The 27,897-nt window shown below is 42.9% G+C and overlaps 2 protein-coding genes across 12 annotated transcripts in view; one reads left to right on the plus strand and one right to left on the minus strand.

Annotated features, from left to right (window-relative positions):
* LOC118516445 overlaps positions 1-27,897 on the plus strand; it is a 112,442-nt gene that overhangs the window by 45,171 nt on the left and 39,374 nt on the right. The gene's annotated exons all lie outside the window — the stretch shown is intronic.
* On the minus strand, positions 156-26,598 carry LOC118516442 (uncharacterized protein K02A2.6). Of its 11 annotated transcripts, none has more exons than XR_004907877.1 (6): positions 26,487-26,598; positions 26,363-26,413; positions 26,070-26,197; positions 25,667-25,978; positions 25,436-25,584; positions 3,645-4,126 (listed from the first exon to the last, which is right to left on the minus strand). XR_004907877.1 is itself a non-coding variant. In XM_036062330.1 (4 exons), the coding sequence occupies exon 4, from the start codon at positions 2,767-2,769 to the stop codon at positions 184-186; it is 2,586 nt and encodes an 861-aa protein (XP_035918223.1). In that variant the 5' UTR covers positions 2,770-4,126; positions 25,436-25,584; positions 26,363-26,413; positions 26,487-26,598; the 3' UTR covers positions 156-183. The 11 variants fall into 11 exon arrangements, 1 of the variants encoding a protein (XP_035918223.1); XR_004907871.1 differs by having other exon boundaries at positions 25,699-25,978; positions 26,070-26,212; XR_004907870.1 differs by having other exon boundaries at positions 26,070-26,212.

Raw genomic sequence — 27,897 nt, forward strand, 5'->3', positions numbered from 1 at the left:
GCATTTTGTGGAACTTGGTGACGGCGAATATGATAGTAAGCCCTTCGCGATCAATCTGGCTGTATTTGGTTTCGGCGCTAGTTAGCGCTCTCGATGCGTGTTGTACAACCCTCAATGAACCGTCTGCGAATTTGCGGCTGATGGTAGCCCCGAGTCCCACGGCTGATGCATCTGCAGACACTACTATTTCGGCGTTCGGATCGTATGCGTTAACAACAACTCGGAGGATAGCATGTCCTTAAAACGGGTGAAGGCGCGCTCACATTCTGGTGTCCAAGCGAATTTGTCCTCGTGCTTTAATAGGGCGTCTAGCGGGTATCGTAGGTCACGCATTCTGGGTACGAATCTGCCGTAATAGTTTATCGCGCCTAGGAATGACCGGACTTCACTCACGTTTCTTGGCGCTGGCAGCTTTCTTATAACTTCGATCTTAGCTGGATTGGGTCGAAGGCCACGTCGATCGATGATGAACCCGAGGTATTCGATCTGCTCCATCTTGAAAGCGCACTTTTCCGCACGGATAGTGAATCCGTATTGCTGAATACGACGGAAAAGGTTCAGCAGATTCTCGTCGTGCTCGCGTTCCGTTTTACCTCCGACTATTACGTCATCCATGTACCCTGATGTGCCCTTCAGCCCTGCGAGCATGGTATCAATAAGTTGTTGAAAAGCAGCGGGAGCGATTTTGATACCAGGCGGTAGGCGGTTGTAGTGGTACAAACCGCGATGGGTGTTAATCGTAAGCAGGGGGCGGTATTTGGCGTCGATTTCGACTTGCAAGAATGCGTCGGAAAGGTCGATTTTGCTGAAGTATCTAGATTGGGCCAATTTGGAGAAGATATCGTCTGGGAGCGGTAGTGGATACTCGTGTGACCGAAGAGCCGAATTCAGTCCTGTCGAATAGTCCCCACATATTCGGATGCTACCGTTGCTCTTCCTAACGACGACAATTGGCGCGGCCCACTCGGAATAATCAACTGGCGTGATGACCTTCAGCTGTTCCAGGCGATTTAGCTCCTTCTCAACAGTTGCTTGCATGGCGTAAGCCACCGGACGTTTTGGACAGAAGGTAGGGCGGACGTTGGGTTTTAGATGCAGTTTAATGTTGGCCTTCGTGCATAGCCCTGTACCATTAAACACGGCCGGAAATCTGTTTTCCCAGGTAGCAGATTCGCATTCTACTTTGCTGCAAAGCACATCTAAAGGCATCTGTCCCAGTTGGAAAAGGTCGATGATATCCGCTCCTAATAAATGCAAGTCTGATGGTACGACACGGATTGTCGCAACTTCTGTCCTCCCGTGAATCGTCACATGCGATTTGAATTCGCCGTCGAGCTGCAGACGTGTACCCGATGCCGTTTTTGCGTGTACTTTTGCCGATGAAAGCGTTGGCATACCGAGCTGCTTCCACGTCTCCCGTCCGATAATAGTGATATCGGATCCTGTGTCGAGCTGCAATTCGATCGTCCTGGTTCCTATCTGCGTGATAACGTATTTACGTTTTTGTTGCACGTTGCCCACATTGACCGTCACTACACGTATCGCTACAGCTGATCGCTTGCGGAATCGGGATCCTCTCTCTCTCCTTGGGCCCGAAGTGCGACAGTAGCCCTCTCGATGTCCGTGTCTCCCGCAATCCTGACACTTGTGAGAGCCGTACGTACACTCTCGCACCCAGTGGTATTCACCACACAACCAGCACGGTCTGCGTGGTTTCGACACCGGTGCACTTTCCACATTTCGCGGCTGCGTCTGGCGCTGGTGCGTGTAGTTAGGCCGGTTTGTTGCAGGAAAACGTCGCTTCTCTTCGTTGTGCAACGCCAGTACTCGATCTACCCCCTCGGCGGATATCAACGCGCTGTCTACTTTGAGACCCAGAATGCGTTGACCTTCGGTAGACAGTTGCTCCAACGTTATCTCCGATTTCCCCTCAATGATGGTCAGCAATCGCATGCGGATCTCGGCATCCGCATCGTCTCTCAATCCGCATATCAGTATAAGGCATTTGAATTGCGCTTCATTCATCGATGCGAACTGGAAGTCGTCACAGGCGCGGTTTACTCGGCTCGAAAAGGTTAACAGATCCTCGTTCCTCGCTTTCACTATCTTTAGGCATCTGTAACGTTTACTAAGCAGCGATTCTGTTAAGCCGAATAGGGTTTTAAGCTTGCTTACCGTTTCATTGAAGCTGATGTCGCGGGGCAACTGTGGTAGGATGTAGTTTGAGTACCGTGCGTGCTCGATCGTGCCCAATTTCCTCATCATCAACCGAACTTTTGCCGAATCCTCGAGCCGGGAAGCATCTTGTGCAAACACGTCCTCGTAACGCTTGTACCACGCGTTGAAAGTTAAACCGGATTCTGCCTCGTACCGGAATTCCGTGATGCTTGCCGATAATGCATCCATGATGATCTCGGGGTCTCGTGGCGCTGCTGGCTGCTGCTGCGGTTGGTACTGGGGCTGGGGTGCTGTATGCTGTTGCTGCTGCATCATCTGTGCCATCATTTGTTGCTGTTGCTGCTGCTGCTGCATTTGTTGCTGCATTAGTTGCAGCATTTGGTACAGCATCGCTGTGTCGGGACCCTGCGTCGCCGTGCCTGACTGTGCTGCTGCGGCGGGATGCTGGGAGGGTGGATGAACTGTAAGCGTCCCTGTGCTTTGCGATGGCGGATGCTGGCGTGGGACGAAAGCTGCGTTCAATGCGTTTGCTCCGTTCTGGGACAACCGACGTTGATCGTCCATCCCGGTAGTGTCGTCGGGGCTAAACATAATTCTGCGGCGTTTTGGCGGAATTGTCCTTTTTTACAGAGATAGCACGTAACACGCGAAACGATTGCGGAGCGCGAAAAAAAAAACTTACGAACGCGACACGAAAAGTTCTTGTTAATGAATATTGTATGTTTTTTTGTCTTATTTCCTCGTCGCCACTTTTATGTTTTGTTTTTAACAGAACCTATATTTATACATCAAATATTTTACACGGATACAAATTCACGCCACTTGTATATCAACGCACAGACACAGCACATACAGTCAATCGGGGAGAGATCACCGCTCGGACGCTAGGACGAATCTGATCTCTTAGTGGACGCTCACGCTCGTTCGCTGACCTCTCGGTAGATCGCACTAACACATCAACCGGTGACCGTTGCATGTCACCGGTGAGTTCCCGTGACAGATCTACCGAGCCAGGTTGGACCATAACACATTGACTAGAAAAGTGTGTCCTGTTTGCGATGATCAGCACTATTTGGCGAATTGTGTGGCCTTTGGAAAACTAAGTGTTGCTGAGAGGGAAGAAGTGGTGAAGAAAAAGGGCCTGTGTTTCAGCTGTTTGAGGCAAAATCATCGCATCAGATTCTGCAGAGCGACCACGAGATGCAGCCAGTGCAACGGTAGACATCACACGATGTTATGTAAAGGGCAGTAGATCCCGTCGCAACAACATCAATTGCCTATGCAGCCCACGAACGAAGACATCAACATCAATGCAGCTACACGTGACGAATCTAAATTGGAGAGCATGGTGTGGCTCTCAACGGCTGTCGTACTGGTACAAAACGAGCAAGGAGTAAAACATCCAGCCAGAGCGTTGATTGATCAAGGGTCACAATCCAACTTTATTTCTGAAAGATTGGCACAACAACTGAAACTGCGCAAGAAGACAATGCTCAAACCACTCTCAGGCATCGGATCAGTGTCAGTATTTGCGAATGGTATGGTTTCGGCCCAGATTAAGTCTCGTGTTTCAGACTATCAGACAACGCTCAATTTTCTTGTACTTCCGAGAGTAACGGCAGACTTTCCCAGTCGATATAGTGATGTCAGCAGATGGAATATTCCGAACGAAGTCGTATTAGCCGATCCATTGTTTTTCAAGCCGGAAAGGATTGACTTGCTAATTGGTGCAGAGGTGTTCGGAGAGCTATTAGAACAAGGCCGCATTGCATTAGCGAACCATCTTCCCAACTTGTTACAAACTAAACTCGGCTGGATTGTTTGTGGAAAGGTGTCTGAAAGGAATGTATTATCCACTGGAGGTGAAATCGCTGGTTGTGCCATAGATGAAGAATTCCATTCGGCTATGGAGATGTTGATCAAGCTGGAAGATATACCTGAAAAGAAGCTACCCACCCCGGAAGAAAGCATTTGTGAAGATTGGTACAACAAAACAACTCGCAAAAATGAAGAAGGAAGATATATAGTTAAACTCCCTAAGGTGCCTGATTTTGAGAAGGAACTCGGCGAGTCTTTTGGCAATGGAGTAAGAAGATTGGAAGCAGTTGAACGGCAGATGAAGCAAGATTCAATGTTGGATAAGGAGTACCATCAATTTATGGGAGAATATGAGAAGCTTGGTCACATGTCAAAGGTGGCACGTGAAGATATAGAAATGCCATGTTACTACTTGCCGCATCATGCTGTTTGGAAGCCAGGGAGCACTACAACCAAGTATAAAGTAGTGTTCGACGCTTCCAGCAAGACGAAGAGTGGAAGGTCGCTGTAGGATTGATGACGTTGGGTGGTGATGTACAATATCACATCTTCTGCTATGCTTCAGAGCGAGGATATGGAGCATGCATGAATCTTCGACGTACAACAATAGCAGGCGAATCTACTGTGTGTTTGATGGTGTCGAAATCCAAGGTCCGACCATTGGCGAAGCAATTGACAATTGCTAAGTTGGAGTTGTGTGCAGCAGTATTGGGCAGTCGTTTATGGAGCTTTACGAGGAAGGCGCGTTTGATAGATGCACCCTGTTTTCTGTGGACAGATTCGATGACTGTCTGGCATTGGATACAATCGCCACATTATCTTTGGAAGACGTTTGTGGCAAATCGTACGGCAAAAATTCAATCCTTGACGGAAGGATGTATATGGCGTCACGTTCCTGGTGCTGAAAACCCTGCTGACTTGGTGTCGAGAGGATGCGAACCCGCTCGGTTCGTTACTAATACGCTTTGGTGGTCGGGTCCGTCTTGGCTACAACTCAGAGAGGAATGTTGGTCTGTCACGCCAAGCGACCGCATTGAAAATATAGTCGAGGAAAGGAAAACGGTGGCACTAGTCTCTTCAGAGACTGAAGAGAGCTTCGGTAGCTGTTTGTTTCCACGATTTTCATCGTTCACTAGATTGCGAAGAGTGCTGGGATACGTTCTTCGATATCTCCAACGTTTGCGAATGCGGACAAGGAAGATGACGGTGTACACCAATCACGCGGCAACTGCATTGACAACAGAAGAACTAAGAAAGGCAGAGGAGGAAGTTTGTCGTCTTGCGAGACAAGATTGTTTCCCGGAAGAGGTGAAACTTTACAACAAAAACGACATCTACCACGAAGATCTCATCCCTGAGTTCTACAGCGAAGCATCCAATCGTTCTCGCTAAGGACCATCAGTTAGCCACACTTTTAGCGAACTACTACCATCTAAGAATGCTACACGCCGGCCCGCAGCTAACAATGACCACGGTAAGACAACGTTTCTGGATTTTAGGTGCACGATCGTTGTTGAAGAAGATCTGCCGACAGTGCGTGCGATGCTGCAGAACAAACCCAACTTTCGTGACACAACCAATGGGCGACTTACCGGTGTCACGAGTGAATGAAGCGAGACCGTTTGCTGTATCTGGAGTCGATTACTGTGGTCCTATGTACGTGAAGGGAAGTCATCGAAGAGCAGCACCGACGAAGGAGTACATTGCGGTGTTTGTGTGTTTTGTTACACGTGCGGTACATCTGGAGTTGGTGACTAGTTTAAGTACACAAGCGTTTTTGGCAGCCTTACGGAGATTCATATCGAAAAGAGGAATGATAGCAGAGCTTAACTCTGACAACAGTATTAATTTTAAAGGAGCGTCAAACGAATTGCGTGAATTGTACGATATGATGAGGTCAGAAGAGTTTTCTAATACGATAAATACGTGGTGCAGTGATCAAGGATTTGTATGGAAGTTTATACCACCTGGCGCACCTCATTTTGGCGGTTTATGGGAGGCTGCGGTTCGTTCAATGAAATACCATCTAAAAAGAGTGATAGGAGATAGGGCTTTGAGCTATGAGGATTTTACAACTTTATTAACACAAGTTGAAGCATGTTTGAACTCACGTCCAATCACACAACTCTCTGATGATCCATTAGATATGGAAGCGTTAACTCCAGGACATTTTCTTACGGGATCAAATATGCAGCAATTGCCGGAATTAAATTTGAAGGAAATACCAGAGAATAGATTAAATCATTGGCGAATAGTACAGCAGAGATTGCAACACTTTTGGGATCGATGGCAATCAGAATACTTACAAAACTTGCAAGGAAGAACAAAATGGAATGTATCACCTAAACAAATCGAAAAGGGAATGATGGTTATTATAAAGGAGGAGAATGTCCCACCAGGTAAATGGGCATTGGGGAGAATAGTAGAAGTTTATCCAGGAAAGGATGGGATTGTGCGAGTAGCAATGATTCGCACGGTGAATAATGATAGGGTTAAACGACCAGTTGCAAAGTTGTGCGTGTTACCAGTACATAGATGAGTGAAGCAGATAGAGCATTAGAAAAGAAAGTTGGAATTAGAGTATCATGAATTTGAGTTAAACGTTAAGGAGCGGAATAGAGTAAGTTTAAGGTAAAATTTATCAAATTTTAGGTGGTCGGAATGTTTGGGAATGCGCCTATGAGTAGGCAATAAGAAGGCATGTATTGCGATGAATTAGAATATTTTATAGCAGTTAGGGCATATTAGTATTGGTAAGCAGTAATTATTAGTAGGGCATATTAGTAGGTAAGCAGTACCTGAATATATTGTAATTAGTCTTAAAGAGAAACCCCACCAGAGCAGTCAACATTGTGAAGAGCGATCCGAAATTGGTTGAGCTACGAAACAAATGGGATCATCCAACTTTGGATAAATCAAACAAAATGTGGAACGACTGGCTAGTTCGTGTTGAATTGGTCAATCATATACGCATTCCGAGATGGATTTTAAACACGCCAAAATCGGAAATAGAATTACACGTTTTTGTGGATGCATCCGATATACAACCGTTTATATGCTGCTTTGCAACCGTTTTATATGCTAGAAGCGCAGACACTGGACACTGGAGCTCACGTCCAATTTCTTGCTGCTAAGGCTAGAGTAGCTCCTATAAAGGGACTATCGATTCCTAGAATGGAGTTGCAAGCAGCTCTGTTAGGAGTAAGACTATGGGAAACAATTATAGAAAAAAACACGAATTAAAATCACCAGATCGATATTCTGGAATGATTCTTAAACTGTTCTGGCATGGATAAATTCATCTCACCGCAAATATAAACATTTTGTTGCGCACCGGATCGGCGAGATATTAGATATCACAACGGTAGATCAATACAAATGGGTACCATCAGAAAACAATCCAGCAGACGAAGCGACAAAAATAATAACAAAACCTTCAATATGCTTAACAGGGCACAATTCTTAAAAATGCCAGAAGATAAGTGGCCGCAAAATATAGTAGAAAAATCTGTCAAAGAAATTAATATTACAAATTTCCATCAAGAGGGAAAAATTCAGGAGAAATTTCACTCACGTTTAATCATAAAATAACAGAAATTAGACGTAATCAAACAATAAGAGGTAAAACACTGGTAATTGGCAGCGTCAAGGGCTCATCGTGCACCGGAGGGGTCTACAAGACGTCCATCTATACTTGGGAGAACGCATTGGTGTTTTACGAGTTCGAAATCAGGCGATTCGAATACACAGCATCAGCGGACATCGAAGACGACCAAAAATTAATAAGAAATGGTATTACGTGTCCATATAGTGCCGGTTGGTGTCTCGACGCCGAATACGGATACTTCACTTGGGAGTTAGATCATCAAAGGTTGTGCGAAAGAACCGAATTTGAGATAATATACGAGAGCACGGTAAACAAGACGTTTGACAACGACAATGTTATCGGTTATAAAAATGCTGTGTACACCCTAATAACAAAAGAATTTGTTTTCCATAAGGGCCCGCGACATAAAACAAATTTGCGGCTTCGACAGCTACGTAACCGATCACCCGAGAATCTGCATCCTTGAGTTAAACGGTTACCAATCACCGTTCAAACTCAAGGCGGTAAATGGGAGAAACATGGATCTCTTAACCTATTTTAAATAACGCTGGTAGAAAGTTATCTAGGACAGAAGCTGAATGACGTTTACACAACGGTAATGACAGAAATGTGTAAAATAGATAAAGCGCTAATGGAGACCAAACTAGCGCTTGCACGAGTTAAAACTATAGGGTTCGGACACAGACGAAGGAAATCGAGACTTGCTTGTTCTGCGGTCAAAATCGGAGTGAGTTTATTAAGTTTGATTTACACACAAATTGGTTATTGGGAATTGGATAGGGAAGGGAAAGGTATTGAAGATTCTTGATGACTATTGCTGATTCGGCTATTGCATGTTTTGCAATCGGTAACTAGGTCAGAAGATCAACACGGTTTGCTGATCGACGCTGTTTGCTGATCGTGTGCATTCGGGCCGGTGGCGGTTGACAACACTAGGAAATGCTGAGTTGACAACGCAGGTTGTTAACTCACGCTCAAACCCCAGCTAGTTCGTTTCAAATCTTGTAAAACGTCCACGTTATACAGCAGTAGTCGCCGCGAAAGTATGGTATATTCTCGAATGCAAGCCAGTATTCGTTACTTACGACTTAATCGATACCATTGTACATGGAAGAATACTGTACGACATCTACGGAATTGATCGGCAATTACTAGCTTCATTTAGGGACTCTCTTACAAATCTACTATCGCATCAAAACCATATGATGAAAAATCGAACAGACAACGCCCAAAATGAAACACCTTCGATCAACAATCAACATTTACATCGTCTGCCTAACACCAAAACCGGCCTATTTTATAACCGGCACAGCATTTTTATAACCGGCCCTGACACAAGTAACAAAATGATGAATCTTCAAACAGAAGGATGTCTACAAACAACAGCCCAATCTACAATTTCTTCAGCAGCCTCTGGTAATTACATTTAAATCGAGTGAAATCAACTAGTGTTAGTTCGATAACGAACCGCTGTTGAACCGACCACGCGAAGGAATGATCGATTTGGAGATCTCCGCGCAGATTCCTGGCCTTGTCAGAGTTGCTTGAATCAGGCGGCTAACCTTTTTTCCTGGAAAACCAGGAGAAGTTTTTAGCGGCGGACTCGCACTACACTAACTCGGCGTGGACAACGGGAATGCCGTAGCTCGATCAGACGATTAGCCTTTTTTCCTGGATAACCAGGAGAAGTATCTAACCGTGGTTCTTGCTTGGCTTGATTTCGCCTAATTCTTCCGACGGAGTGGGGAGGCACCGAAATGCGTAACCAATTTCCGGAGGGAAGGCAAAGGTGAAACTTTCCCGATTCTGTATCGATACCCAAACAATGAAACACAAGTTTCTTCGTTGAGGTTTGGATTACAAGTCAATTTTTATTCTCAAAAAACCTGTCTTATATACTAAAATTCCGTGGGAAAAAGAACATGAAACAGTATTACATCGATCTCCTTTTTCCTAATTCGGTATGCTGATGCGTTGACCCCTGCCAGGCGTCGGCTAGTGTAGGAGGTCTGTAATGTAACAATATCTGGCAATTGTTACCCTATCGTTTTATGACCACGGGTAATGCATCGCGCATCTGTGGTTCAAGTGCGTATGCCTATTTTCGTATTGCCTATTGCCTGCGCGTCGTTTATTCTATTCGTCAAATTGGTCTTTCCTTCACTGCCCTACGACCGTGCCTTGATCTTCGCGTTGATCGTTTTTAATCGCGCAATGACAATGTATGCATTGTGTTCTAGTGTTAACCCTTTTCGGCCCATGTTCTTCACTTTCGTTTTTATTACACGGCTTGAGTTTATTTATAATTTCCATATGTCTGGATATTGTCCCCTTTCTGATATTTCCAATAACGCACCATACTTTCGTTTTCCTCACGGTATGAGGCCTCTCTGTGACTTAAGGTTGTTTTCCTAAGATAATATTTTCCGGTGAGAATTTATCCTAAACAAAGATATTTAGTTATTTAAAGTTTCTCATCTAACTCTTGCATGCCTGTCAGATTAGCTCAATTTTATTTTGTCGCGTTCGCAACATTCCGGCCCTCGTAAAACTACAAGTTTTACCAAATAAACGCGACGTATTACTGCCGAGATAAAATTTAACTTCTCCTTTTGAGTTGATTTTCCTAATATTTTAATCAATTGAATTGTCTCGCGCTCTCATTATACGACACCTGATTTTAATTGCACGCATTCTGCCGTTGACGGTTCATCGATGCTTGCAGTTGGTTGTAGAAACGATTTACAGATGTCTAGCCGGTGAGGATGCGTTAGTGCTCGTAGGTTGTCGCGGCGATGACGAAGGAGATAATAGTAGTGAGGCATAATTCACTGTTGGTTGCACATTGGACTACTCGTAGGGCTGCGCGTTGGGCGTTGAAGCTCAGATACGATTTTGATTGACACGATTTTCAAAAATCTCTACAGGATAAGAGATGTTGTAGTTTCTCGTTGATTTCACACGTCGTCGTCTTAAACACGATGACTCAGTTGGGCGATTTCTCAAGTGGCTACGATGTGAAGAATAGTGGTCATTTTGATGCTGGATTTTAAGATTTGGATATCGATAGTTGAAGATGCATTGTAATCAGCTGGTCGACCAAGATTAAAGTTTAGACCGCAGTAAGGCGTTATGCGGAAACTATTGTAGACTTGGATGTTGTTCAGCTCTGATTTAGTTGCACAGAAGAAGTGATTCTTTCATCACTTTGTACAGCAGGTTTTTCATCTTCTGGAGATCTCAGCATCTTGACCTTGCTTTCCATCAGACTCGGCCCATATGACCAAACAGTAGTCTCTCGATGGCGTAAGCAAGACATACAGCATTTGTTCGACCTTGAACGTTTGATAGTTGAACATTAGCTAGCTTTCTTCGTAGATTATAGTTGTGACTTTGCACACCCTTTGAAGTTCCACTTTTTTGTTGAGATAGCCAAATTCGTATCTAAGCACTAGCCAACCGCATATTACCGCTTGGTAGTTCCCTTCGACGTTGACCGTTGTCATCTAATTGTTGATAGCAGACCAACTGTTTCTGCCGGATGAAGAATAACGCTCTGAAGACTTCTCTGATGCTGGTTGAACTCAGACGTTACTGATGAAATACCTTGCCCTTGCGCGGTTGCGTAGCAATTACAAGACTTTTGATATAGAGAGTCATAGTCGATTTTTTCTAACGTTTGAGCTAATCTCTTCACTACTACTTTTTTAGAAAACTAATGTGTATTTTTTCTCGCAATGTCCATTAGACGATCGTTTTCTACTTTGAATTTTTGAAAGTTAAAATACTTGAATCATTTGTGTCGAATTGATTTGATAGATTTTTTTGTCTTCCTATATCATTTGTGGCATGCAAGAGGCTTTTTTCTTTTTAGAATAGTTTGTTGGTTGCAATCAAATATGTAATCAATCCCCTTGTTGTATTGCCCAAAACTTCAGCTGAAAAGAGAAATAACATGATTAATATTAAGGTCGATAAATTGTGGGACATTACCCTGAGGCCTTTGATTAAACCAATAAACCCTTTTCCTATAGGCTTAATCGTTTGTGTGATTGCAGTAGCTTCCTTTGAGCTGGGTGTCAAAACCTTGTAGTTCCATGCATCAGAAATTATTTTCTTACTTTTCATCTTTATTGTTGGTAATTCTTTATCGATTACCTCTTCAATCATATTTTCTTTATGAATTCCTATGAAACTACTTTCAATTGGTCCTTTATTGGGTAGTCTTTGTTTCTTGTTTAACGGTGGTTCAAACTTTTGTTTGCCGTAACCATTTAAATCCGCCAGTTCTTTGACTGAACGGCGGTATTTCCCGTGCAAAGTTTTAACAGGTGTAGATCCTTTTCGATCTTTTGTCTTTTGTTTTTCCATAAAAACGTTGGAGTTTGCGATACAGGTAGAAATCCTATTTCTTTTCTTTTTTGTAGTTGATACCTGAACAACTGAATTTTCATTTATTAATTTGTAGCCCTTTTGACGAATTTCTCCGGATTTATCTCTTTTTGACCCATGACCATTGATATCTCTGCAAATTATTTTTTCAGATTTTATTTTCCGTCGTTTTGCTGGTTGTTTTAAGCTTGACTTTGCAATATGCGTAGAAAGAGAAATTTGAACACCTGGTTTTAATCCACACTTTTCTACTGAAAATTGGTTGGATATTGGTTTACGAAAACTTTCTTTCTCTTGTACTATCATGGAATATTCCTCTTCTTGGCTTTCGGTTGTTTTTCCGTAAATTAGCCAACCTAATCTTGTCCTCATTGCTATCGGTTCTGTGGGTTTACCATATTTATGTTTAAACCCCATCAATAAATGATTGTTATTCAAGCCGATCATTATAGTGGGTCGAATATTTTGAAATCCTGAAACAGGAAGATTAGCAAGGTGAGGATATTTTTTGCTTAGATCATCATAATCTAAAGATTGAACAGGTAGTTTCAAATCTTTAACCGTTCTCACATTCTTCAGTTGAAAACCTTTTTTAGTTGGACCCTTGATTCTTAATTCCACGTTTTGGCTTTTAACGTGTTCAGTTTGTTTGCCTTGTGTCCAAAGTAATTGGAGCGGTTTTACTTCCCCATTTAGGTTAAGTTGTCGCGCAACCTTTTCTTCTAATAGGGTCGAGGATGAACCTGGGTCTAAAAGCGCATAGGTTTTTATTTTATGATTGCCGTTTATCAATTCAACTGGCAACACTTGGAAGTGCGTTGATGATGTTGCTTCTAGTTCTTGATGATTGTTTACTCCTGCGATTTCAAAATTTTGAGGTACATGAAGCATTTTATGATGCCTATCGGTGCATCCATTTATCCCGCATATTTGCGCGGATCTACAATCATGTATTGTATGATTGTTAGATTTCAAGCAACCTAAACATAACCCTTTATTTTGAGTAATTTTTATTCGCTCAGATGGCACCTCATTGACCAATGCATAACATTTGATCGTTTCATGTAGCTTATTGCATATTAAGCATTTGCTAGCAGCTTCCGAATTCTGTTCGAAATCCTTACCCCTTTTGATTGGTTGTTGAAGACCTTTGTATGGGATTTTTTGTTCGTGAAGATGAACGCCTCCACGTTGGGTATGTGCGGATATCGTTTTTAGCATGTTTGCCGTTTTAGCGAAAGGTCTCAGCCAATCGCATAGGTTATCTAAAGTTTGAACCCTTAACGGTGATTCCGCTTCAGCCATATACTGGGCTCTTTTTTCCTGAATTTGGTGTGGTAGCCTAGCAGTCAACTCCAACACCAGAGTGTGATCTTTCAGGTAGTCCGGTTCCCTCATCAAGTTTACTGTTTGAATGAGGTTTTCTAAAGCGTTTACCATTTCCACGACAATGCTCTTGGAATCTCCTCGGATTTTATACAGATTATTACGTAGTTCAAGATACACTAAATCTGTTCTTCCGAAGGAGTTTTTTAAACGTTTAATTATTTCTGGCACGTTTGAAGAATCCAGCATTAATTGTTGAACGCTTTTGAGGGCTGGTCCATATAAGGCCTGTTTAAGGCGGTTTAAATTTTCTAAATTAGAAAATCTTCCCTCCTCATTTGTATCATCAAATGTTTGTTTAAAATTTGGCCATTCTACAGGATCCCCTCCAAATCTCGGCAACTGCATAAGCGATTGTCTTTTCAATAGCGTTTCTATGTGCGGCGATCCTTGTTTGTCGCTCGCAATAGTTGTTACTGCTTTCAAAAATTCTTGTAATTGCTCTTTCGATTGTTCTTGTTGACCAAGCAATAGTCTTGAAAACATAGCCTCTGTATCCTTACTAGCAAATTCTTTGGGCAATCTATTAAGTTCGTACGCTATTTTTTGACATTTAACGCAAAGCCAACATTCTTCCGGCTTTGGTTTACGTGTTAGTTTGGCACATGTTAAATGAAACCACCTATCACATTCATAGCATGAAATCATGCTTTCTTCGGAAGTTTCTTCCGCCACGCACAATCGGCAACTGCCGGAAGTGTTCGTGGTAAATTTGTAAGGCATCTCGGCGGATCTTTAAAATTCCTACTCTGAGCTATAGATAAGAAAGTTCGACTTACCGTTTTCGGTGTTACCTTTCCTTGACGTGCCCGGTAGTTCAATGTGGTCTCGATCTCGCTGATAATTCACTCCGGAGTCGTACTAAAAAACCATCTGCACCGATAGTCAACTGACTTACTCCGTTAAGATACGCCTTACGAGAACTTTTTCCCACGTGCGTATTGCTGATAAGCTTCCTTTATGCACTGGTATTTTATGTCCTCAATTGTTTAAACTCGAGCACTTTAATGCGATCGCAACGTCATTCATTCGGTTAACTTATTATTCCGCGGTTGTCCACGTACTGATTGTTAAACACGATTTCTTTCGTAAGCATAGACGTCTTCGCTAAACATTTAAAGTTACTTTCGAGTTTGTTTCGGATGTGAACTTTTTTCGTTCACTCCGGAGCCGTATTGTAACACTAGTGTTCTCGAATAGTAAAATAACGTACTCCGTTTAGTTCTACCTTTTTGGAAGAACTTTATTACCCTTTGGTATGGGTTAGTTCGGAGCCGTGTTTATTGCTTATATATAGCTTATATCACGCACTGGCACTCACTGATGCTCTCCGATTTTGTTCTGCACTTGTGCACATATGATCGCAACGGCACTCGATCGGTTCACTTATAGCACTGTAGTTTTTACGTGTATTAATTGTAAACCGTTTCACTCGCTGCAATTCACTTTATTTTTCACGAGCGCAGAATTTGAATCTGAACCTTTTTGAAGCACTGCTTGGTGCGGGTTCAGTTATATGCTGTTCTTTTGGCGACAGCACACCACGAACGTAAGTTCGCTCGAATGAGTCGTTAACGCGCGCGGATATTAACAACTCCTCTCTGGAGCCACCATTTGTTAGTTCGATAACGAACCGCTGTTGAACCGACCACGCGAAGGAATGATCGATTTGGAGATCTCCGCGCAGATTCCTGGCCTTGTCAGAGTTGCTTGAATCAGGCGGCTAACCTTTTTTCCTGGAAAACCAGGAGAAGTTTTTAGCGGCGGACTCGCACTACACTAACTCGGCGTGGACAACGGGAATGCCGTAGCTCGATCAGACGATTAGCCTTTTTTCCTGGATAACCAGGAGAAGTATCTAACCGTGGTTCTTGCCTAATTCTTCCGACGGAGTGGGGAGGCACCGAAATGCGTAACCAATTTCCGGAGGGAAGGCAAAGGTGAAACTTTCCCGATTCTGTATCGATACCCAAACAATGAAACACAAGTTTCTTCGTTGAGGTTTGGATTACAAGTCAATTTTTATTCTCAAAAAACCTGTCTTATATACTAAAATTCCGTGGGAAAAAGAACATGAAACAGTATTACATCGATCTCCTTTTTCCTAATTCGGTATGCTGATGCGTTGACCCCTGCCAGGCGTCGGCTAGTGTAGGAGGTCTGTAATGTAACAATATCTGGCAATTGTTACCCTATCGTTTTATGACCACGGGTAATGCATCGCGCATCTGTGGTTCAAGTGCGTATGCCTATTTTCGTATTGCCTATTGCCTGCGCGTCGTTTATTCTATTCGTCAAATTGGTCTTTCCTTCACTGCCCTACGACCGTGCCTTGATCTTCGCGTTGATCGTTTTTAATCGCGCAATGACAATGTATGCATTGTGTTCTAGTGTTAACCCTTTTCGGCCCATGTTCTTCACTTTCGTTTTTATTACACGGCTTGAGTTTATTTATAATTTTCTTATGTCTGGATATTGTCCCCTTTCTGATATTTCCAATAACGCACCATACTTTCGTTTTCCTCACGGTATGAGGCCTCTCTGTGACTTAAGGTTGTTTTCCTAAGATAATATTTTCCGGTGAGAATTTATCCTAAACAAAGATATTTAGTTATTTAAAGTTTCTCATCTAACTCTTGCATGCCTGTCAGATTAGCTCAATTTTATTTTGTCGCGTTCGCAACAACTAGGGCATTAACAATCTAATATCTAAGTAATTACGTCACGTTTATCTGGTAAAACTAGTCGTTTTACGAGGGCCGGAATGTTACGAACGCGACGAATTGAAATAAATTTAACGGCATGCGAAGGTTACATAAACAACTTTAAATAATTAAATATTTTTCACCTAAACCTGAACTCACAGATGGCGACCTCTTACCATGAGAAAACGACAGTATGGTGCGTTATTAAAAGCGGAAGAGGGACAATATCCAGACTTATGGAAATCATAAATAAAGGCCTTGTGGTAAAATACGAGAGTAAAGAACATGGGCTTTAACAAAACGGTTAAAGCTAGAGCCCAGCATATACATTATCGTTGTGCAATCAGTTTCACGAAAAAGGGGCCAACCACGTATTATCCGTAGTACAGTGAAGGAAAAAAAACATTAAACGAATAGGGTAAACGACGCACAGGCAAAAGATAGGAAAATAAACATACGCACTTGAGCTACAGATTTAGCCTATCGAATATGCATAGGACGATGCATAGCATCAAACGTATCGGCATACCGCGTTAGGATGAAGAAGATCGATGTAATGCATTTCATGTTCTTTTTCCCACAAAATTTTAGTATATAAGATAGGATTTTTTGAAAATAAAATCGACTTGTAATTCGACTTCAAGCAAGAAGCTTGTGTTTCATTTCTAGGGTTCTCTTACAGAATCGGGAAAGTTTCACCTTTGCCTTCCCTACGGATGTTGGTCCCGCACTTTGGTGTCTCCCCACTCCGTCGTTAGAATTAGGCGAAAATAAGCCAAGCAAGATCCACGGTTAGAAACTTCTCCTGGTTATCCAGGAAAAAAGGTTAATCATCTGGTCGCGCCACGGCATTTTCATTGTCCACGCTGAGTTAGTCAAGTGCGAGTCCACCGCTAAAAACTTCTCCTGGTTATCCAGGAAAAACGGTTAGCCGCCTGAATCAAGCATCTCTGACAAGGCTAGGAATCTGCGCGGAGATTTCCCGAATCGATCACTCCTTCGCTTGGTCGACTCGAATTAACATAAGAAATGGAACACCAGAGACCTGTCGAGGATATAGTGCCACCGAAGTAGAAGAGATTAAGTTGATGTTCTAGTAACTTGTAGACAATAACATTAAACAAATTTTGAAGAAGAGTTATAATCTCACACACTTTTATACAAGTTGATTTGTCACATGCAAAATTGGTCCACATAGCATTATTATACTAACAGTTACGCAAAATATTTTTCTCTGCTATTGTAATGGACTTAAAAGTCGTGCAAAAATACAGCATAAGTATTGCATTAATGTTAATATATTTTTAAATTCATTTAGTTTAATAAACGTTTACTTTTTATTATTTTTAGTCTTTTTGATATCGCATGTATTCATTCCAGTTTTTATGACTTACGGCATTTTTAATAACCTTTTTTATGATGTGGTTGTAAGAACCTATAGGCAATTATTTAAAGGCAAATAAATAATAAAAATATAAATAAAGGTTAGCAAATATCGACCTAACATTACTTGTCATGGCTGCAGAAACTCGGAAACCTTATATAAAAATAAGGCAATTTACTTTTCAGAAAGGTGAAATGTATGCGGAAGTTTATTGGAAAAATATAGCAAAATTAATCCAAATGCCCAAGTCGGATAGGCACTCGTCGTGAGAAACGGCTATAGAAGCGTTTGTGCAATCGCTTTCAAACAAATCGCACAAGCCGGTGTATGATACTAATTTTACAAATACTGCCAGTCTGACATACCCATCTAATGTTTATTTTTACTAACACTATTAACCCAGCAAAGTTTTAGCACATTTAGAATATTCTATTCACCAATTACACTCAGTCCTTCTGATAGCGATGCAAGGAGTAATATGTTCAACAAAGTACTTTACGCTTCTGTAGCAATTTATCAAGAAGAGCTCTTAGCCGAATATGACAGTGCTATGAGTTTTGCTATATTTTTCCAATATTTTGTAATATTTTATCTTTCCCAACAACAGACTACCTTATTTTTACTGTAGATTTACGAGTTTCTGTACTCGCATAAACCTAACCTTAACTAATATTTTTTCATATTTCGCTTTGCGTATCTATTTCTTGCACTGCTTGCAGGAATTGCTACTTCAATACAAATGCATTATTTGAAAACAAACCTTTAAAACTGCTTTAAGTTATAACAAATTGGAATGTAAGTTACGGCACGTGGCAGTTACCCGAAACCAGCAAGGGCACCGCACGACAACACCACCCCGACCCGAACCGAGAACGAGCATCGATAGGAACCGCGCAATCAGCAGAATCAACGATCGACGAGTTTGGCGAAATCAACGACTACAGCGATCGTCACAAATCAGTTCTTCCTACGCGTCTGACCAATATAGTCGCAACTAATAAAATCACCCCTTTTCTAAAAGCTGTACTCGAGCGGGATTTTCGTAACTTGTATAATTGCGATACCTAACATAATAAAAACTCAAATATTAAAAAGTAGTATCTCTGCCGCAAAATCTGCATAATGGGGGACCAAAAAATTAAAACAAAGTTATTCTAAAATATTTTTACATTTTTTAAAAATATCCTAATCTGATTATATTTTTGTACGATTTTTAAAGCGATTGCAATAGCAGAGAAACATATTTTCCGTAGGTGCTCGTATAGTTATGTAATATGGAGGAATTTTTCATATGCCAAAATAACTTGTATAAATTGTGTAAATTTTTGTTTCTTCAAAATATGTGCTTTTTTATTCGTTGCAACTTACTACAACATCAATTTAAACTATATCTTTTATTTTAATTTATTAATTAATGATAACGGACCGATGCCGTATTGTCACTACAGCATGTGGTGAAGGTGAATTCATCATTCAAATTCACGAAATAAAAACAATTTAACAAAATTAACAAAATTAAATAGGCATTTCCTCATAGTTTTTGCCATATCCCGGGCATGCTCGGTTAATTACCTCTTTTAGTTCTTGTTTTATTCAAAAACAACACAGTCTTCTTGTGTCTGCCGAGCAAATAACAAGTGCGTGCATTTGCCTGTCCCGAGAGACACTCGGCACAATACCAGAGTGTATTTGTGTTTAGTGAGATCAGCATTCCTGGAAAGTGCTGGACCCTACGGATCATACGGATAAAGTGAAAAGGCAACCTTATCCAATTGCGGCCTGGCGGACAGTTAGTCCGTGTGCAGGTCGATAACAATGAAGAAACGCTAAAGAGCTGCGTGTCCGAAAGCAAATCTCGACGAAGAATGCAACACCAATATCGTTCGCAAGCGTGTCGCATCACGCAATCTAGCCGCAACGCTGGCTTCCTTAAACAAAGGTGACATCGAGGTCACTCCTGCTGCTGATGCTGAAGCTGATAAGAGCACCACCATGGACGGTACTCTCACTACTACGGCGAGCACTTTCTTTCGTAATGAAAAAGTCCCACCGATAACGGTGCGTAACCTAAACGAAGAGCAATACAGCTCTTTCTGTGCTGCTACTCAACGAGGTGAACTGGACGCATCGTTTAGTTTCTCTGCAGATAGTTGCTGCAGAATATTCTGCAAAACGCGGAAATATCACGAAGCTGCTAAATCTTTATTAGCCAGCTTCAACCGTGAGTTTTTGACCCACGACTTCCCGGGGGATAATCCTTTTCGGGTTATTCTTAAGGGCCTGCACTTCGGCAATGAGTTGCGCGTTGAAAACATGTAAAAGGAATGCGGATTTCAGCCTTTGCAAGTGCGTGAGCTACATGCTGGCGTTGCTTTAAAGACACCATCCAAACTGTTCGAGGTTTCTTTCAAAACAGGAATCACGACCCTTGACGAGGTTCAGTCCATCAAGTACCTCAACTACACCAGTGTCAGGTGGAAGCGCTATTCGCCAAGACGAGACGAAGTCCAACAGTGCCAACACTGTTCATCATTCGGGCATGGCTCGAACAACTGCGCAATGCTCTCTCGTTGTGCTAAATGCGGTGGACGTCATCGCACAACGCAATGCACAACTCGAAGATCAACTGCTCGCTCTAGCAACCATCTTTTCTGCTTCCTTGGCACTAAAACCTCGAAAGGTCTCGTCCTGCCATTTCTGGCTTACTGTGACTTAATTTTACCCGTAATAGAGTATTCAGCCTTACGTATGGGGAGGAGGTCTGGATGGGATTTGAACCCCAGCCCTGCCGTGTGGGGACCGGCGCCGCTGTCGCCTCGGCCACCGAACCACCCTAACCATAGCCTGGCAACCATAGCCCCCGCAATCCGAACTGCCCAACACGGATCGCTTATTTGAAGAAAAATAATAACTCAAAAACGCATACAACTAAAAAGCGATTTCTTCCAGCTCCACTACCAGCTCAATCTCACTACTTTGGATGCAGAACAACTAGCGCCCAACTATAACACCACAACAACACAAACTCCATGCCAACACAGTTGCATGTGTCAGGGTAGCCCCAGTAGCATCGTTGCGCTACAGCAGCAGCAAAGTCACCAGCATCAATACTTGCAACTGCAAAATCCCAAACAACAGTCGGAGCACAAGCAACAGCTACCACTCCCAGCACAGCCGCAGCTAAATGAACAACAAACAGCACCATCGGCAACACACACTAAATCACGATCTACGTCCCGACACCATCGTAGGCATCCCAAAACAGTTGACCGATACTGTAACCCATGGCAGTGTACCACAAAAGCCAAAACCTTATCGACAACCTGTCCAAGACAAGCTCAACAAACTGCGTGCCGACCTCAGTGCAGAAGCTGAGGATGATGCGAAAGGGCTGTTTAAAGTGGTGGTTCAGCTCTGGTTGAAATACAAACGTGTAGTAAAACACTGCTCCAAAGACCAGATTTTCAGAACGATGGTCGATTTCATCTCTGGGACCCTAAAATGATTGTATGTGGTACTTGGAATGCCCGTTCCATCGCCCACAAACGGTTGGAACTTATTGATTTCGTCGTAAACGAGGATATCTCATTGCTTGCCTTAACGGAAACGCACTTAAAACCAACACAATCCTTCTATCTTCCGGAGCATGCTGTTGTACGTGTAGATCGGCAGAGCCTAGGAGGCGGTGTAGCGATAGCAGTGCATCGGTCTCTTAAATTCCGTGTACTTCCTCTCCCGGAGACCAAACCGGTTGAGTCTGTTGGAATAGAAGTCTCCACTACACAAGGAACGTTCCGCTTCTAGTCAGCCTATTGTGCGAAGCAAGCTAGGGGAAGCGACGGTTCAATTCAGATCCTGAAAAATGATCTACAAAAGCTTACACGAAATACACATCAATACATCATCGCCGGTGATTTGAACGCCAGACACCGCCAATGGAGCAATACTATCGCCAACGGAAACGGAACAATTTTGTGTGATGACCTTCAGACAGGATTTTACACAGTAGAATTCCCACCGCAGCCGACATACTACAAAAATGGAAGTTTCTCTACCCTTGATTTGTTCCTGACCAACATGGTGGTAAATGAACCCACAGCGATCACAGCACTTTCTTCAGATCACCTGCCTGTATTGATGAAAATCGATGGTTCGGGGACCGAGCCCAGGAAGGAACGCCTAAACTATCGTGCAGCGGATTGGACGAGATTTCAACGCATCACGGAAGCTACTATCAACGCCGAAATTCCGCTTAACACAATCAACGACATTGACGCAGCCATCACCATGCTCGAAGCCAGTATAAACAACGCGGTAAGTTCGTGCGTTCCTCGCGTTGAAATAAGTACAAAACTCATCCAGCTTGACCGTGAAACAAAAGGTCTAATCGACCAAAAGAACATTACCAAAGGACAGGGATAGGGCCTCCGCTTTCCGTCAAGCGGCTAAACTTTTCGAATATAGGCTTAGGTTACATAATAACCAACGATTCTCCAAGATGGTAAAGAATCTTCCCAAAAATTCCCAACCCTTCTCGCGCACTAAGCCCAAACCCATTCCTCCTCTGAAAGGTAACCCCATTATTTGCTTTACACCACAAGAAAAAGTATCCTTATTAGCCAACGTTTTTGCTAGCTCGCATAACATCAGCGACACAATGACCAGTCCACATGAAAACATTGTGCAAAGTAGTATTGGTGAAATCAATTCCCACTCTGACCCTGCTTTAGTCATAAACAGGACCTCACGAAGTGAAATTCATAATCAAATACAGCGTTTCCTTCAAGGCACCGGGCCGGATGGCTTTTTCAACATCTGCCTAAAACATCTTGGTCAATTCTTTGACCCTACTGACCAACATCTTCAATAGGTGCCTTGAGTTAGGATATTTCCCAGCTCGCTGGAAACATGCAAAGGTTATTCCTATCAGGAAACCTGGGAAAGATCCCTGCATGGCTTCCAGTTATAGGCCTATCTCCTTACTGTGCGTTCACACCAAAATCCTGGAGCGCATTATTCATGCAAGAATGGAAAACCATTGCTCTGAGAATAACACCCTGACTGAAGTTCAGTTTGGTTTCAGGAAAGCTCACTCTACGTCTCATCAACTGCAACGTATGATTAACAGCATAAACCAGGGTAAAATCCGTGGCTGGTCCACTGCCTTAACACTTTTAGACATTACAAAAGCCTTTGATAACGTATGGCACCATGGGCTTCTGCACAAATTGAAAGTACAAGATTTTCCAAAGTACATTTTAAAAATCATTCAAAGCTACCTTTGTGACCGTACATCAACAGTTCATTTGGGCTCACTCCGATCAGAGCCCTACAGTAACAGTGCAGGTGTTCCTCAGGGGAGCGTCTTAGGACCTCTTTTACATAATGGCTACACTACTGATGTTCCATCCCTAAATCAACGTGCGCAACTTTCTCTTTACGCAGACGATACTGCAATAATGCATAGCTCTCCGGTCTATGCAAAGCTCCATTCTGGACTGCAAAAAAGCGTTGATAAATATTTAAAACATTTAAACGACTGGAAGTTACTGGTGAACAGCAGTAAAATGCAGGCCATTGTTCTACCTTACCGAAAGCGTACTATGGCGACAATCCAACGGAAAGTGATTCAAATAGCAATCCACGACAATCCACTCCCCTGGACCCCTACCATGCGATATCTCGGCAACACACTAGAGAGCCACCTTACATTCAAAGCTCATATTGAAAAGCTTTAATCTAAAACATGCGGTCTTCTACTCAGTCAGAGGATTTATCTTATCAAAAGACGGTACACTCTTACAATAGAAAGCAAACTTATACTGTACAAACAAGTTATACTACCTGCAATTCTATATGGATCACACATCTGGGGGTCATGCTCCAACAGGAGTATCCTTGCTGTACTGCGAATACAAAACAAATTTTTGAAAATGATCCTCAATCACCCGTCAAGATACTGCACAGCACAGCTTCACAAGGAAGCTGGAACACTTCTTGTCAGGAATCATATCCCACAAAATCTAGATAACTTTAAACATAAATGTCTGTCATCCAATTTTAGAATGATTCAGACGTTGTTCCTTGATGATTAGGCAAGAGATTTGAAAATGTACATATTATAAATATTGCCTTGTTTAAAATAAGATAATTTAGGTTAGTTAGTCAGATACTTTAGGTACGTAAGATACATTAAGTAGATTCAACTAATATATGGGATGATTCCTTTCATGAAGGCAGCTTAAGTGACCTTCCTCTACCAGTTAGTATAACTGGTCTTCATAAAAATATGACTTATTTTCTTCAAATTAATTAAATTCGGTAGAAAACTACAGCGTAAACACTAAATAGGTGGATACCTGTCAGGATGTTCAAAGCGACCTATTAATGTAAATATTATTGTCAAATAAAACCAATTTTGTTCTTTAAAACATCAAAAACAACAGGTGCTCGTATAGTGGAGTAAATGACTGTATATCAGGGTCCAGAGAAACGACAAAAATACCAAACGTGCTTTCCAAATTACTAACAGTTAGTTTTTGTGGGCAGTGCTTGGCTTGAGGAAAATGTCGGGAAGTGAAAAAACCTTCAAAATGGATTTTTCGGAAATACCACAAAAACCAACAAGAGCAGAAATTTTAAAAGTCCTTACGGGTGCTTCCAAACTGCTTTTGACGACGGAGAAACTTTAGATGGTCCAAATATGAACCTCTCTTCTAGTGGAATTGAACGATGGTAAGCACATTTTTAAATGTAACGGTAGCGAATACGCAATTCCACGCACACACGTATGTCGCGTAAGAACACTAGGGCAACACCGCAGCTAAGTGTCGTAACCGTAGGCGGAACAAACTCCGGACAGTCCGTTTGTGATTCCGAATCACATCTGTCACTCGAAGTCGTTTACGCGCGCGGATAGTACGGTAGTGGTCCATAATTCGCGGTCACTAGGAGAGAATTCTCGTACCGCAAGACGCTAAGTGTCGTTTGTGAGCGATTCTGAATCGCGACAGCCTAGCGTCGGAGCGGGAAGCGAACACATCACCTTGGAAGATACGCGACGCGGACAACTTCCAGGACCAACTGAACAGGTAGATCTGCGTACTGCAGATCCCAGCAGTGTGGGTAGAAATCCACGCCAAGCGCCGCAATCGTTCGCGGCACACACCACCGATCCGGGGTCATGTGGGGTCAACCCCGGGCACCAGCAAACACAGTTAGCGAGACAAGCGAAGACGACGTAAGAACGGCACACTCTTCCACACTCGCGACACCGATTACGCTGACGAATGCCGCACCACTCAACTTCACATCCACCATACCAAATCTACCGATAACACCACACATTGAGAGACGCCAACAGACGCCATCGACGAGTGTCACTACGCCATCGCAGCGAAATCCACAGCCATGGCTCGATGGCCGACAAACGTCGCTTGATCCGTTTCAGATGAGCTGGGAGGAAGTAGAAGTGATGGATTCAGATATCCTGCGCCGAGAAAACGATCTCCAGATACAGATAGTAAAACTAAAGTCGGAGAGGTTTAAGTGAGTGTTTTGCAGTTGAACGCGTAGCGAGTTTATAGCGATGCCTTCGATCGTGCCGAGAGTCAACGTGGGCACACAAGGACGACGACAAACCCAGCAGATTTGCCTCAGCAATGTCTGATGGGTTCAAAACCAATCCTGGCTCTCAGCCCACACATCGAACGCTTCCGACGTGGAAGCAGAGTCAAACATACTGCCTGCGTTAAGACGGAGGCAGAAGTAGATCGCGAAAACAGTGGGGTGTAGACGGTTGCAGATCTATACACCATCAACTGTTACACGATACGGGATGAAACCGAACCAGTACTCCGGCCTCGACTGCGCCAATACCCACTGACGACGCGTGTACACCAGCAAAGAAGGTAATTGTAAACACCCATTCGTCCACTAGCGGAGGAGTCTTACTAAAATACGTACCTGTGGTTGTATTTGGCGACAATAAGGCCGTGAAGAAGTGCGCGTTTTTTATAGTGGTTCAACGGGAACGTCTATTGAAGAGAGTTTGATTGGGGAACTGGATCTTAAAGCGACACCGCATCCGTTGTGCATCAGAGGGACCGGTGAGACTGAAAAGGATGAAAGTCGTTCAGTAAAGGTAGCACAACAAATAGCCAGCGTCGACAACACGATGAGAAAATTTACGCTTACAAAGGTACACACTCTGCAACACCCCTCGTTACCTTCACAATCGTTCTCAGTAGATGCTACGTCTAGAAAGTATAAGCATCTGGAAGGTCTGAAGTTGCGATCTTATTCCGACGTGACACCGCGAATTCTCATCGGCATCGATAATTGTCAGCTAATGCGTCCATTTGCATACGTCGGAGAAGGAAACAGGAGCTAGCCCCCATCAAAACCCGCTTAGGTTGGATCGCCTTCGGACCAAAACCCCGTGGATCCTTGCGGCAAGACGCAAACGCTTACGGCAATTCCCTCATATTCTCACATGAACCAGACAATCTACAAAAAAAAAGATGTATCACAACCAATTCGCTAGGTGAGGCCAAAACGCCAGGAAAGATACCCTCAAAAAACGATGAACGAGAATTACCGGGAGAGGTTTGAATCATCGAAGCGGAAGGTGGCTTCGAAATCCGTAATCGGATGGATACGTTGCAACAGGGGACCCGAACGGACAAGCGTTCGATTTTCTGCACGGGCGCCTCGACTGGGGAGTTTCTAGGAGTGGCGTGGCTAACGACGAACCATTGTTTTGAAATTCCAAACCAAAATCATCCGATGGAAGAGTTCGACGATAGAGAGGTAATCTTGAAAATCATGTGCTTTTTTCGCAGGCGTAACAGAAAAGATCCGGGAATCGTGGGTTGCGGATTATATACTCACCTTAACGCGGCGAGAAAAGTGGTTTAAGCGCATTAAACCATTAGCAGTAGGCTAGACAGGCGACGACACAAACGGGGTGGGCTTATTAGTGCGACTAACCACTTAACTGAGATGTTACACTTACACCAATGGTTAAGGAGGAAAATATTGATAGGGAAAACCAACGAAAGCACTAAAATAGCAGAACCAGGAAATGACGATCAGAACACGCGAAAACTGCCGGATGTAAACAAAGCCACATTCATACAATGTGATCTTGCGCTGGGGGGGGGGAGAATGTCAAATTAATTTGACCCAACCGTCTCCATAGTACCGCGCGTTTCCGATAGGCACCGCTACTAGCGCAAAAAATATATAAATAAGGGAAAAAGGGGCCGAAGCGAGGAGTAAGAGGAATGAGCGGTAATAAATTTCGAACCGTTAAGGAAATAGACTTGAGGATAAAAGACTCGAGAAAGCCCCCTATAGAATCTTTTGTGTGCAGCACTGTGGCCTGTCATTTTTTATGTACAGTGGGATTTATGAATGGTTAAAGCTCATGGTAAAAGACTCTAGAAGGCCCCCCCTAGAATCTTTTGTGTGCAGCACTGTGGCCTGTCATTTTTGTTGTACAGGATTTCTGTATGGTCAAACCCCTTTGATGTAAACATTGTGCATTGTTCCTTAATACTGTTAATAGACAGCGAGTAGAACTTGATACAATACATTGTAACAAGTGGTTTGAGATTATGATATTCTTATGTTTCCTCCTTTGCTGAATATCAATGCAAGGCAACAAGTATTCATCGAATTACTGTTCCGTTACCGTCCGAGAACGCCGTGCATGTCTTAGGCCCGATTGTTCACACTTAGTGCGACTGAAATCTAGTACAAAGCCCCTGTAACCCAAAATGAATGGTAGGGTTAGCGGAGAGGGGATTTTAATCAAATAAGAACAATATTTTATTCGACTTTCTTCAACCAATTTTGACCACGCTGAAAGCACACTAAAAGCTCACTGTGAAGCTCTCGGAACGTGTACTGTGGATTGCATAGCTTTAGGCGTATATCCTATAGTGCCTAACAAATTTTGTCAGGGGTCTTTTATCAAGCTCATTTGATATAATCATTGGGTAAAAGACTCGAGAAGGCCCCCCCCCCCCCCCCCCCTGTAAAATTTGTTAGGCACCTTAGGATATATGCCTAAAAGTATGCCATCCGCAGTACACGTAGCGAAAGCTTCACAGTGTGCTTTCAGTGTGCTTTCAGTGTGGTCAAAATTTGTTGAAGAAAGGCGAATAAAATATTGTTATTATTCGATACAAATCCCCTATCCCCTAACCTGACCATTCATTTTGGCTTACAAGGGCTTCGTACTAGTTTTCGGTCGCACTAGGGGTGATCAATCGGGCCTATAACTTGGACGGCGTTCTCGAACGGTAACGGAACATTGATTCGATGAATACTTTTTACCGGGCAAAGATATTCAGGAAAGGAGGAAAAATAAGAATATCAGCATTTCAAATCACATGTTATAATGTATATTATCATGTTCA

This window comes from Anopheles stephensi, unplaced genomic scaffold (genome assembly GCF_013141755.1).
Source record: "Anopheles stephensi strain Indian unplaced genomic scaffold, UCI_ANSTEP_V1.0 ucontig293, whole genome shotgun sequence".
NCBI classification, from domain to species: domain Eukaryota; kingdom Metazoa; phylum Arthropoda; class Insecta; order Diptera; family Culicidae; genus Anopheles; species Anopheles stephensi.

Coding starts and splice junctions, on each gene's coding strand:
- LOC118516442 (XM_036062330.1), bottom strand. CDS start 2,769: ATGTTTAGCCCCGACGACACTACCGGGATGGACGATCAACGTCGGTTG.